General features: G+C 50.1%; 1 protein-coding gene across 4 annotated transcripts in view; it reads right to left on the bottom strand.

The window, feature by feature from the left end:
• Window positions 1-2,256: 2,256 nt before the first annotated feature.
• Window positions 2,257-12,750, bottom strand: part of MAP2K5 (mitogen-activated protein kinase kinase 5) — a 134,516-nt gene continuing 124,022 nt past the window's right edge. For 3 of the 4 annotated variants that reach the window (XM_068409968.1, XM_068409969.1, XM_068409970.1), the window contains one exon: window positions 2,257-3,877. In XM_068409968.1, coding sequence (XP_068266069.1) covers window positions 3,773-3,877 — 105 coding nt within the window. In that variant the 3' untranslated portion in view covers window positions 2,257-3,772. The remainder of the gene's footprint in view (window positions 3,878-12,750) is intronic. The other variant, XR_011048940.1, reaches the window with a different exon arrangement.

Below are 12,750 nucleotides of genomic sequence, written 5' to 3'. Positions count from 1 at the left end.
CAAAGCTCCTAAGAGCTGTTTCTAGTGATAATCTCAGTTATCAACGTTACCCCATCGCCTGGCAAGGATCACAGGCAGGGAAAAGCTGAAAACGTGGGAAGCTTTGGCACAGATGGGACATACCCAGGTTCTTCCAGAGCCTGTGAGCTCCCACATACACACTCCCGTAGGAGACTGGGTCTGCCAGTACCACCAGGACAGGTTACAGGGAGAGGAGACAGAGCGGTGAGACTGGTGTGGGGCTGCTGGTAGAGTCCCTAAACGAGCTGGTGGGATGAAGAGAGGGACTGGGGGAGATGGGGGGGGGTCACTCAGCACACCTAGAGCAGCCACTGCTGAATTAATGTGTGTGTTATGCACCCTCCCCATGCCATCTTCTGAGCAGGACTCAGCGGTAGTGTATAATATTGCTGCATTTTCTGCAAGCTTTTCAGCCAAGAAATGCCCTGATTTCTCCAAAAAGTTGCAGCAGGAAGGAGGAGAGAGGGACAACGTCCCCGGGCAGCCCTGGCCCCGGCGCAGCTCCTGCCTGCGTGGAGAGCAGCACTGCTGAGCCCCCTCGCAGCACCCAGCGCTTCCAGCCCTGCCTGGTTGTGTCCCATCCCTGGAGCGGGTTTTGGGGCCAGGATGACATTACATGCAAGGCTGGAGGCAGAGCCCAGGGCTGGGCTCGCAGCGGCACGTTCCACGTGTCTTGGCCATCTCAAAGTCACCTCTGCACGCACACAGCCCCCGCGCCAGGCAGGATTCCCTGAGCCCAAATGCAGCGCAGCAGACTCCACTTCGTCGTGCCGCTCTCAGGGCTGCACCCCAGCGGACCCCTCCAGCTGGGTTTGGGGGTGACCCTGCACCGCATTGGGGTGTCCCACGCCAGGCTCACCCCGGCTCCCACTGCCCCGCATGGTGCAGATGTGGGGCTGACACACACTTGCTGCAGATGTGGGGCTGACACACACTTGCTGCAGGGAGAGGAGTCTGGACTGGGTGCAGACTGCCAGGGAGCTGCTTGTCGTGGGTGGGGGCACCCAGGTGAGCTAAAGCTGCCCAGATCCTGCCCCAATTTTATTGCCTCCCTGCCTTCCCCTCAGTTTTGCCCTTTGGTGCTGATGGGTGGTGGTGAGAATTGGGCTGACTTGCTTGAACTGGGCTCTGTGGGCACCAGGGGTTTGCACACACGTGTGTGCAAAGCAGGGCCAGGACGTGGGTTGGAAGGGGAGAGCGAGGTGCTGTGCCGGGGGGACCCCAGTAGCCCCCATGCAGCCACACAGACTGAGCTGTGGGGTCCAGACCTCCCATGGGGATCCACCATCTCCAAGGTAGGAGGTGGCAGTTGAGGGAGACCCCCCCCCACTGCTGCTCGACACTCAGGGTGGCAGCAAGGCTGGTCGTGCTGCAGAGGAGCCGGGTTTTCCCCAACCCACTCTCTCCACGCTCCCATCCAGCCCCAATCCCCCCCAAACAGCGTTAACCCAGCGCTGGGAGCAGGGTGGAAGCGGTGCCACTGAGCAGACCCACGGTGGCACATCCTCCTCCTCTCCCTCAGCTGCACCGAATTCAAGGTCTTGGGGAAGGAAAGATGAGCGAGGCCCCAAACCTCCCCTGATTGCTGGATTGATCACGTATACTGATGAAGACAGCAAGGTTAATACACGTGCCAGTGAATTATAACACTGTCAGCCCGTTAGCCAGGAGATTTTTCACGTTCCCATCAGCTGGCATCCCACACAGATTCTCAGGGTGATGCCTTCCCCTCCCGACCTCCCTGCCAGGGAAAGCGAGAGGAAAAGCCTTGGGTTTACAGACTTTTTAACTAAATCCAAGGGAGAGACTTTTTATCCAGAGAAAGTCAACGTGAACTGTTAGAGAGAAATAAATGGAAGAGCTGCCTATGGTCTGGTTGGCTCATAGGGAAGAGATTTGTCTCACTTTAGAAAAAGGACCTGAAGGTATGGGGGCCGTTGACTCATTCATTGTACTGTTATCTGCCAGGGAGGTTGTGACATCAGAGCAATTAAGACAAACTTTAGTCTATAAGTTCATGCCTGCAACCTCTATACTTCAAAAGAAGACAAACGATCCCTCCAAGGAAGGAACCAAAGTCTTTTCCAGGCTGCTTCCACAGAAACATTTAGGATTTGCAGTGGTTCAGGAGGAATTTTTCACCAAATTAGGTTTTTTTTTAAGCTGCTGGTATATAATAAACTACCTGAGATTTTTTTTTTAGCAAAAGTTTATTACTAATGCAAAGACAAGCAAACAAAAGCCCCAACCTCCTCCCTTGCCCAAGTCACATCAGCACTAAACTTGTTAACCTAAAACACATGATCCTCAGTTCCTCATGCTGCACAGGCAGAACCTCCCACCCTCTCTGCAAACCCCCCATGCCCGGGGCTGCTCTCCCTTTGCAGCCAGAGGCCAACAGCCCATCTCGGCCACGCACGGTTCCGGGGCTGCCAGCCCCGGCTGGTGCTCACCCAGCGGCACCCCTACTCTCACCTCATCTCTTTCCACCTCAGCAAAACCTTTCTGCACTCACGGATCAGCCCGCAGTGCCTGAGCATGGCTGCTCTTCGCACGCACCAGCGTGGTGTTGTCTCTCCTGTTTGGCCCTCCCAGCAAACCCACAGAATCCCAGAATCAATGAGGTTGGAAGAGCCCTCTGGGATCATCGAGTCCAACCATTGCCCTGACACCACCATGGCAACTAGACCAGGGCACTAAGGGCCATGGCCAGGCTTTTCTTAAACCCCTCCAGAGATGGTGACTCCACCACCTCCCTGGGCAGCCCCTTCCAATGGCTAATGACCCTTGCTGAGAAGAAATGCTTCCTAATGTCCAACCTGAACCTCCCCTGGCCAAGCTTGAGGCTGTGTCCTCTTGTCCTAGCGCTGGTTGCCTGGGAGAAGAGGTCGACTCCCACCCCGCTAAAACCTCCCTTCAGGTAGTTGTAGACTGCACTAAGGTCACCTCTGAGCCTCCTCTTCTCCAGGCTAAACACCCCCAGCTCCCTCAGCCGTTCCTCGGAGGTCAGACCCTCCAGACCCTTCACCAGCTTGGTCTCCCTCCTCTGCACTCGCTCCAACACCTCAACATCTTTCTTGAAGTGCGGGGCCCAGAACTGGACACAGGATTCAAGGTGTGGCCTCACCAGTGCCCAGTACAGATGGACCATCACTAGCCACAGCAGCAGGCGCCCAGGAGTAGAGAGGCACCGCCGGTCATTCGATAGTGCGATGCTGATGTACCTGCCCTGCTTTGACTCTGGAAGGACAATCCCTCACCTCCTTGCAGGATGCACAAGTCCAGATACTTCTTTTTTGTTTGTTTGCTTTTGTTTTACATTTAAACCCAGCATTTTGGGGATGTCTGTACTCAAAGACAGCCAACACCTCCTTACGAAATCCTCCGAACACTCAACGTGTCATCTGTACAATAGCAAAAGAGTAACAGTTAAAAAATACTCTGGAGCCAGGAAATATACAGTACATTCAATAACAAAAAATATAGATATAAAATACTTGCTTTAAGGCTGTGTACAGTTTAACTGAAGATAAGCTGAGGACATTAAATTGCTCAGCAACAAAAGCAATGTGGGAAGAAAATTCCTTAACGTGGTGATGAGGAAAAGGCAGCAACAAATATCCTGAAAGATTTTGTTGATGCTTCTAGAAAATATTTTTAGTAAAATATGATCCAGAGAGACTGAGAGTCCGAAGCACGGGGCTGGTGCTGCTAGTTGGGGATGAGCTGCTGTGCCGTGAGCCAGCCCAGCTCACTGCGGTCCTTGGGTCGATCGCCGTTCCTCCAGCATCCTGCACACCCACATGGACACGACTTCTGCATTCCCATCGTTGTACTGCACGATGAAGGGGTGGCCCTGGAAAGCGAGACAGGCAGAGTTAGCCAAGATAAACACAACCCTTCCTGTGAAAACCCAAAAAGGTTTGTTTTTTTTAAATTTTTTAAAAATACATTGGAACATCCTGTGGTTACAGTCATAAAAACGCAATGAAGCTGTGACTGAAACCAGTGAACTTCCCCTCTTGGATCCGGATTATCCATGTACATTGTTCACACAGAGAAAGGGGGGCTGGGGGAACCCAGACCCTTTACTGAGTCCTTAGCCCAGCACTCCCTGAAAATACTGTTGTGGGGGTGTTTTTATGTTCGATGAGCTCACCATGCTTTGAACCTGCTCCTTCTGGGACGGCCTGCGAGGCTGTTCCACTGCTAAATGGTGCTTTGGCAAAGCACCATTACCTAGAAATTACCTAGAAAAATATCAATATCCCTGCAAGCGTTAAACTCCTTTTGTGACTCGGTCATGGAGCTCTGTGCCTGCAGGTGCAGCAGGAGCAGGCGCCAGGCTCCGCAGCACTCACAGCATCCACACGGAGAGGCATTTGCTCATGCTAGTACATGTCATTTAGAGGGATCAGTTGATATAGAAATGAAAATATCACCTAAGTATAACCAAGACAGGTCTTCATGAGAAGCTACTGTGGGAATTAAGTATGAGGGAAAGAGGGATGACTATAAAATATTCTTGGCTATTAATTATTTGGCTACTGGAGGACTGTGTCTTACGACACCTCGGAAAATCAGAACAGCGTCTCAGGATGAAACAAAAGCATGGCCTGCAATCTCAGCAGCCAGCTTCGGCAGCTCGTGTCTCAAGCTGGCCCCATTCCTAGAGATGGGAACATGCCATCTTCAGATGAATCTCAAATGAAGTATAAAAATCCACAGGAAACTGAGTACCGCAATTACATAAATGACTGAGAGAAAGCAATCGCCAGGAGAAACGATCACAGATGATGAAAACCTCTACTCCAAATCAAAAGCAGCTCAGTTTTTGCAACACTAAACTTCACAGCTCTTGCAAACAACTCCTGAAAGGAATGAGAGTAGATCTGCGGGGAGCCTTTGGGGAGGGTGACGTACATGTGGGAATTACCGACGGCAGCCGCAGCGGTGAACAACGGCAATCGGCACACGGAGACCGAGCGCAGGAACCCTCGTGGTCTGCTGGGTTAGGTTGGCACTGAGCAGAGCAATGAAGCAGCACCGGGCTAAATAAAGCACAATAAATCCTCGTTGCATCAGCTCCAAGCAATAAAACGCACTGAGGGCCAGGGCCAGCAAACACAGGAGCCACAGGAATAAAATATGCCATTATCTACAAGAATTATGGAGGAAGCGTGAGATGCTGTTGCTTCAAGTCTTTGGGATAGCTGGAATCTCAGCTAGAACATTTTAGGGAGAAGCCTGAGTTGTGGAGAGCCCTTCTTCAGGTCTTACTGGGACCAGCTCAGTTGCTTTCCCAGTTAACCTCGTAGAGGAAAGATGGAAGGAATAATTTGAAACTACTTAAATGAAACTCTTCCCCATCCATTCATCAGAATGGAAGAGACTGCACAGGTTTATGCTGTGAACCACATTGCAAGCATGGTCAGACCTTGGTGGAGAGAAGGTAATTTAATTTAAACAACTATAACCCAGTCACCTCCCAAACCTCGCTGCTGATCATCGGTGAGTGTATGAATAATTTCAACAGCTGCTGGCGTAACTGCAAAAGCAAAACCCACGATGTAGAAAGGTCTGTAAGGATCTGCTAGTGCAAGAACAGGAGGCAGAGCATGGTGCTGGTGTCTGGGTGTGCAAGATGGTTTTAAACTGAAAGAGCGTAGACTGAGATGAGATATTGGGAAGAAATTCTTTGCTGTGAGGGTGGTGAGACCCTGGCCCAGGTTGCCCAGAGAAGCTGTGGCTGCCCCCTCCCTGGCAGTGCTCAAGGCCAGGTTGGATGGGGCTGGGAGCAGCCTGGTCTGGTGGAAGGTGTCCCTGCCTGTGGGAGGGGGTTGGGACTGGATGGTCTCTAAGGTCCCTTCCAACCCAAACCCTGCTGTGATTCTATGAGTCAGCCCGGGCAGGGAGAAGCTGCACTCCCAGCTTTCCTCTCCAGTATCAGCCTGACCTGTTCATGCCCAGTCTATAATTCAAATTTGAAATGGGGAAGGGGGGGGAAAAAACATGCCAAAAGCCTACAGAACCTAAAAGACACCACAGTGACTAGTGTGAAGCTACAACAGAAACGGCACGGTGGCAGCCTGAAGAAGGCTCATGAGTTTTTCTGTGTAAAACTCCCTTTGTGTGAAAGCCCACGTACGTGTGGATGTGCACACCCCACAGACAACAGTCACCGAGATGCCAAAGTCCGCAGGTACAAGACCACCCGACTCCCGTGTATGATTATAGGTTTCCAAAGCAAAGTCAGTTCAAAGAACTCGCTTTCCCCTTCTCAGATTTGTCACTGCTTCCCACCAGGCTCGAGCTGCAAGCCCTTAATTTTATCTCCAGGCCTTTGAAATTGTGGGCAGCTGCTACCTGCCATTGCAATCGACCTTTCCGAGTTTGCTCTTTGTAACTGCTACAGAAATAGATGTTTCCCCCCAATATTCAATTTTTTGAAGTAAATTGCTTCCTTTCAGCCAGTCTTAGCTGTAGACAGCAACTTTAAATTTGTCAGAGACCTCTGAATTTCCCATCCAGGCAGATGTGTGTGTGCTCACACTTAGCCGTGGCTTGGAAAATGGCCCACCAAGGAAGAACATCATATCCAGAGGTACCAGAGTCCATTCGAGAACTTTGAGGACAGCAGCGGACAGTTCAATGCTACCAAGAGACGATGCATGATCTTAAAATGATGCACCTAAGTCCACAGACACTTGTGGCACTGAGCATACGGACAATGTCTTTTTCCTTCCAACATCTGGCTACTAGAGATCTTCAGCTTTGGTCTTGAAGGTCTACCATCAGGAGCAACACTAAACAAAGACTGCACCCTCTTTTTTTTTTATCTCCTACTCCAGATATCCTACGTATGTTTGGGTTTCACTGTTTTACTAAACAAATTCCATCTGAAATATTCCTATTTTTACTTGATTCCCACCTATGAGAACAATTCAGGAGAGGGCACAACCGGGAACAGAGAGGCAGGATACCAGAGTTTACTCCCAAGCTGCCACATACTTTCCAGCGTGACCTTCACAAAGGTGCCTCATCTCCCTCAGCCTCATGGTTAAAAAGGGAATAAATGACTCTGCTCTCCCACGAGAGTGCTGTGAGAATCAGTGCAAGGGTGTTTTGCCCAGCGCTTCAGTATTTTTGGGTGCAAAAGGTTGTGGGTTTTTTTTGTTTTGTTTTTTGTTCATTTGTTTCTTTTTTAATAGGGAATGGGAGAACAGAGATTTCCCCCAATGCCAAGACTAGTGTCAGTGGGACCTGTCCTTGGAAACCTTGGTGGCCAGCCCATGGCATGTTCAGGTCAGGCACCGACAGCAAGGAGGTCACAAGTGGCACAAGGATGTACAACGCCCATGGACAGCCTGAGCTGAACTCAACGCCAAAACCACTTCACTGCCTCTAACTCCTGACCTCGCGAGACCACACCTCGCTCGGCAGCAGCTTGCCTGCTGCACTCACGCCTGCAACTGCAATAAAAACATACAGCAAAGAGCAATACAGAACTGTGGACAATGCACCAGTCCTTCAAACTGGCCCTTGGCCTGCTTACAGCAACATTTTGAGTGAAAATGCAGCGCAAACTATGCGAGATGGACTTGTGGTTGGCGTAGCATCCAGAAGTGTCTCAGGGAAAACATTTAAGATTTCCTCCCAAGTCTCCAGCCACCATGTACCCATCAGCAGCAGCCTCCTCTGCTCTCAGCAACTCCTTCACAGTGTCACCCTGACGGGTTCTCTGCATTTTGCCACTATTCAGCATCTAGTCCCCCATTCCCCCCTTCTCAGGCATCCAGAGTGCTGCAACCATTAACTCCCGCAGTTCAAAACATGCACACCTCAGAAACCAGTGCCTTAAACTGGAGATATGTTTGGAAGGGAGAGTGGAGAGAATCACAGAATCACAGCATCAACTAGGTTGGAAGAGCCCTCTGGGATCATCGAGTTCAACCTTTGTCCTAACACCACTGTGTCAACTAGACCAGGGCACTAAGTGCCACATCCACTCTTTTCTTAAAGACCTCCAGGGATGGTGACACCACCACCTCCCTGGGTAGCCAGAAGGGCCAGGGAGATTAGACAGGGAGGGAAGGAAGGAACAAGGGAAAAAAAAAAACAGGTAAAAAACAAAACTGCTGAAGGAGAAATGCAGCTGCACCACTCCAGGTCTAGGGCATGCCCAGGCTACAGGATGGGGCTGGGATAAACTGTCACCTCAAGAAAGAAAAAAATGGAAGTCACAACAGCTTAGACACTATTAATAAATTCTAGTCACTGAGTGTCTCAGCCACAAATAAAAGTCCCAGCCCTGACTTCAACAGTGAGCAGGATGTTCTAAACCAAACACAAGCAAACCGCTGTACTTAAATATGAACCAGCGATGGTTCAGCCAACATTTGAGTCTCAGTAACGTGCAAGAGCTCACCACAAACCTTAAAAACACCTGGTGATCAGCATGTCCAGCAGACCCAAGCAGCATAAGATCTGTTGAAAAGCCACCACCAAACAGCTTCCCCAATTTCTGCAGTCAAGGGGAAGCAAACAGCAGCTTGGAGCCGAAAAGGTCAGGCAGGACGGGGCCAGGGATAGCCCCCGAGTGAGTGTCAGCCAGCCTAATTTTGTGTGTCAACTCCGAAAATTAGATAAAGAATGACAAACTAGGCTTTTTAAATGAACTTGTCTCATCTTGTTTGCGTGATAAAGGGTACATTTCTCAAGTTGCAGTGTCCCACCAGACAGGTTAACTCTTTCAAAGGGGAGTGCCTCGCAGAGGGTGATGTAAACCATTTAAATATCTGACACGAAATTAAAAGGGCAGCACCCCCCTGAACACACAGCCCTGGTAATTCGAACTCATTGCTCACAAACCATCAATCATTTAGCTCAGTCAATTAAATTGCCATTATTCAAGGGTAAAAGTTCCGTAATTTTACCTACCCTTAAAATTCAGCAATTTGCTTTCATGGCCTTCTCCTGCAGCCTGAGGAATCTTCGTTTCTGATATTAACCCACCCAGAGCTTAGAGCACCAGACTTTACATCGCTCCCTCGGCAGGACTGCAGACACGTGGGCCTCTGCCAGCACCAGGTACCCTCACGCAGCTCTGCTCCGGATCGGCTCGCTGGCGTTGCTGGTAGGAGTGAGGGTGAACCGACGAGGGGAGATGAAAGTCCCCCTGGGACACAGCCCTCATACAAGGCCTGTGCATCACCCACAGCCCCAAATCTGGGCTACCCGAATCCTTTCAGCTATTTAGTCTAAATGCACACATAACAGGTTATGCTGCCTCTCACGCACAAGTCCAGGGAAGATCAAAGCTTCACAAGAGTCTATCCCATAAATAGGTTCCTCTGCCACTGACCACACAACACTTGTGTTTGGATAGCACCAAGGAGCTTTAGACCAGTGCTGCGGCTCCTCAGCACTGCCAAAGGACAGGCAGACAATAAATAACATCCCTTAAGCAATGCTGCTGTGACTTCAGAGGACTCCCCAGGCACAAAACAAGTGTTTATTGCAAGACTGGTTTAAAGGGTCCATGAAATAGGCAGCTACTGACCTTAGCCAGGATGGCGACAAAGTGAACATACCAATCAGTCACCAACTTCCTTGTAAATCTGCAAAAATGACAGGGTGCTGTTTCCTGGGGCAGAGGAGATGACAGGGACAGGGAGGACATGGACAGGAGCCTTAATCCTAAATGGTGCCCAGTGATGTTGCTCTTTTTTTGGCAGTGCATCCATATCTAGCCCACAACAGCATCTCCTTATATTTTTTTCACCATCCTGCATCTAAGGGGTGGCTGTGGCCTGAGCAGCAGATTTAACATAAACCTTGTGAATACAGAGGAGGAAGGAGGGACACCATTAGAGGGACCAAGGTCTTATGTTAACGACTACGTGACTCCCAAACGTAACCCCAACACCTGGCAAACTGGAAATGACAATAAAAGACCTCATGCTTATGCAAGGTACGTTAGGAAACAAGCAGCACTGCTGTTGGTTGCAACAGTGCCACGCTTTTAATGTTCTCCTTTGCAGGAACCCTCCCAGACTGTGCAGTTAAAGGACTGTGCTCCATTTATTACCAAGAAGCACAGACAAATCATGCATTTCATTTAAAAATTTGAATTCAGCAAAACAAAATCCATAATAAAAAGATCCCAACTGTTGCAGACACAGTCTATCAAGACGATGGCAGTGCCCTCAGACAGCATTTCAAATACAGTTTATTAGCGTGTGATATGAAAAGGGTATTTTTATTGCATGATATAATGCAATGGGACCTTGGGCGCTCTGCAGAAGGACCTTGCACTCAGAAGTGTAATGAACCCATAGTCCAAAAAACATTATACTGTACATTAACCTATCATTAATGGCACATTAGGGCTAGGGGCATTGCACGCTCGCTGGTCAGGGCTCCATCAGGACAGTATGGAGGAAACCACAGTCTTCACAGGCTTAAAACAAATAGAGAAAATAAATATTACTGATGGCTACAGGCTGCTTTAAGGGAAGCTCACTCTCTGCTTAACATGCAATTTTGATGCCATTTTTTAAAGGGGGGGAGAGAGAAGACAATGCAGCAGTTTATTAGGCAATATTAGAAATGGCATGTCACTGCTTTGCAGCATTGAGTGTCTCCGTGGTGCATCAGATACTTTTCCTGCACAAAACATGGCACCTCCGAGCACTGGGGCACTTTTGAATAAAATGAAGACTAGAAACTTGCTCCCCTTCCCTGCCATTCCCTAATCCCCAAGGACACTAGTGAGGCTTCCCTGGCAGCAGGAATAGAGACCTAGGAAGAGCATCCTCTGACCCAGCTCCGCAGAGCCCCATCGCTGCCTGCAGGACCCCTGGGACCCATCCGTCTGCATCTGCACCCATCTCCACCCCACGCCACCACGTCTCAGAGCCATTCGGCAGAACTCCAGCCTGTGTCTGCAGTAACTCAGTGCAAAACGTGACCAGATCACGACGCTTCTTACGCTCCTGAATCAGCTTGGATGTCCCATGCCTTCCTCCACTGCAGGTACTCTCTCTGTTCAAAGGCAAGCTTGATCAGATGGCCGCAGTGCAAACGCTAAATCAGAAAAACCTGGCTGGCAACTCACCCCTAGCTGGCCGAGGGAGCACAAGCCCTTCAGTTTTGGAAAATAAGAACTTCTCTGTCAAACGGCGCACCACAGTTATCATCCCAGATAGTTCTCTGGTTGCTACCGATGCCTCTGTGCTATTTACAGCTCTTGTCATTAACTGAGGGCACAAACTCGAGAGGAAATTCTTGCCCATTCACAGGTTTAATGGGAACACAAGCTGGACCTCCAAAAGGATAAATACAAACCTCAGCTCTGGAGCTGGACTATCTTCCCAGGTCACCTGGAGACATGAAGTGCTCGAGGTAACCCAAACTACCCCGGACTGACCCTGTGTCCCCCTCTAGTGACCTCAGCACGTGTAAGATTTCATCACTCTACCACTGCCTCCAGGAGTGGAGGATTTTACATCTAGAGCTCCTGCCTCCAAGGACAAGCCAAACTAAATGCTGTTCTAATTATCTGTGCTAGCTATCCACAAGGCCAATTTCTGCTCCCACAGCCAGGAATAGCAGCGAGGAATCCTCAGGCCAATACTCTACTGCCGACTCCCAAAACATTGTCAATTCACAGGCACAGGAGGTGTCAGAGCCCTCCTCAGGGGCTGCTCCATGCAGCAGGCTTCCCTCCACCGCTCCCTTCTAAGGCTTGAGTGGGGTAACACACTCTGAAGGCTTCAGACGTTTGCATTGATCCATGGAGACACAGAATATATACATGGGTGAAGAGAGCTCGCAAGACACTATAGTTGTTACCTGTCTGTTGCATCTCTCGTTTTACTTTTGCAATTTTAGGATGTGTTTGACCACGGGAGGCAACCTGTTCAAGAAAAGGATGAGTGCCTGCAATGCTTGGAACAGCAGCGACTGGGAGGCTTAGCATGTTGTCTGGAAAGCGTGCCCCCAGCATCCCAAAGCTCCAGCAAGGTCAACCCTTGCTTTGAGAGACACTCTCCTCCAGAAATGACGCCTTCTCATCCCTTCCACGCAGCACCTGCAGTGACGGGACTGGATATGTCAAATCACAGCAAGTTTAGCCATAAAGCACCAGCTTTTCCTACGTACTTGCATGGCTATGTTTGATCTGGGACCGGGTGTTTACTGGCCCAGTTCTCTCTCCCAGTTCCCATCCTCAGAATAGCGACTATTCAGGGCAAGGACTGCCTCTCGCTGTGCTTGGTAAGGCATTCAGCATCCCTGAGAGCCTGTTCTCAGCTGGCTGCTGGAGCGAAATCTCCCATAGCAGGGGCCGAAGACACAGCGCTTCAACAGATCTGCAGGAGCCTGCAAGGCTGCGGGTGGCACAGGCAGGAGGAGGGCACGGGGACTCCGAGAGTCACAAGACAAAAGCACCCAGAAGAGAGTGTTTCACAGAATTTCCCACCCCCATGAGGACATCACCTGTAGCTTCTGCCAGCTCGGGGTGCAGAAAGGACCGATGTGTCTACAGAATGGTGCAGGTAGCCCAGAGGGCCAGAAAGCCACATCGATCGGCAGTGTTTTCTGGGCAGAGATAAAGCAGAGACAAGAACGCATCCACAAGCAAAACCAAGTCTCGTTAGTCTCCTTGAAGTTTCTGCTCTCGTTCCTCCCTCCTCAGCCTGCGCAGCCCCAGCCTGCTACACAGCT

This window comes from Nyctibius grandis, chromosome 11 (genome assembly GCF_013368605.1).
Source record: "Nyctibius grandis isolate bNycGra1 chromosome 11, bNycGra1.pri, whole genome shotgun sequence".
Lineage (NCBI taxonomy): Eukaryota > Metazoa > Chordata > Aves > Nyctibiiformes > Nyctibiidae > Nyctibius > Nyctibius grandis.
This window is presented reverse-complemented; position numbering and strand designations above follow the sequence as displayed.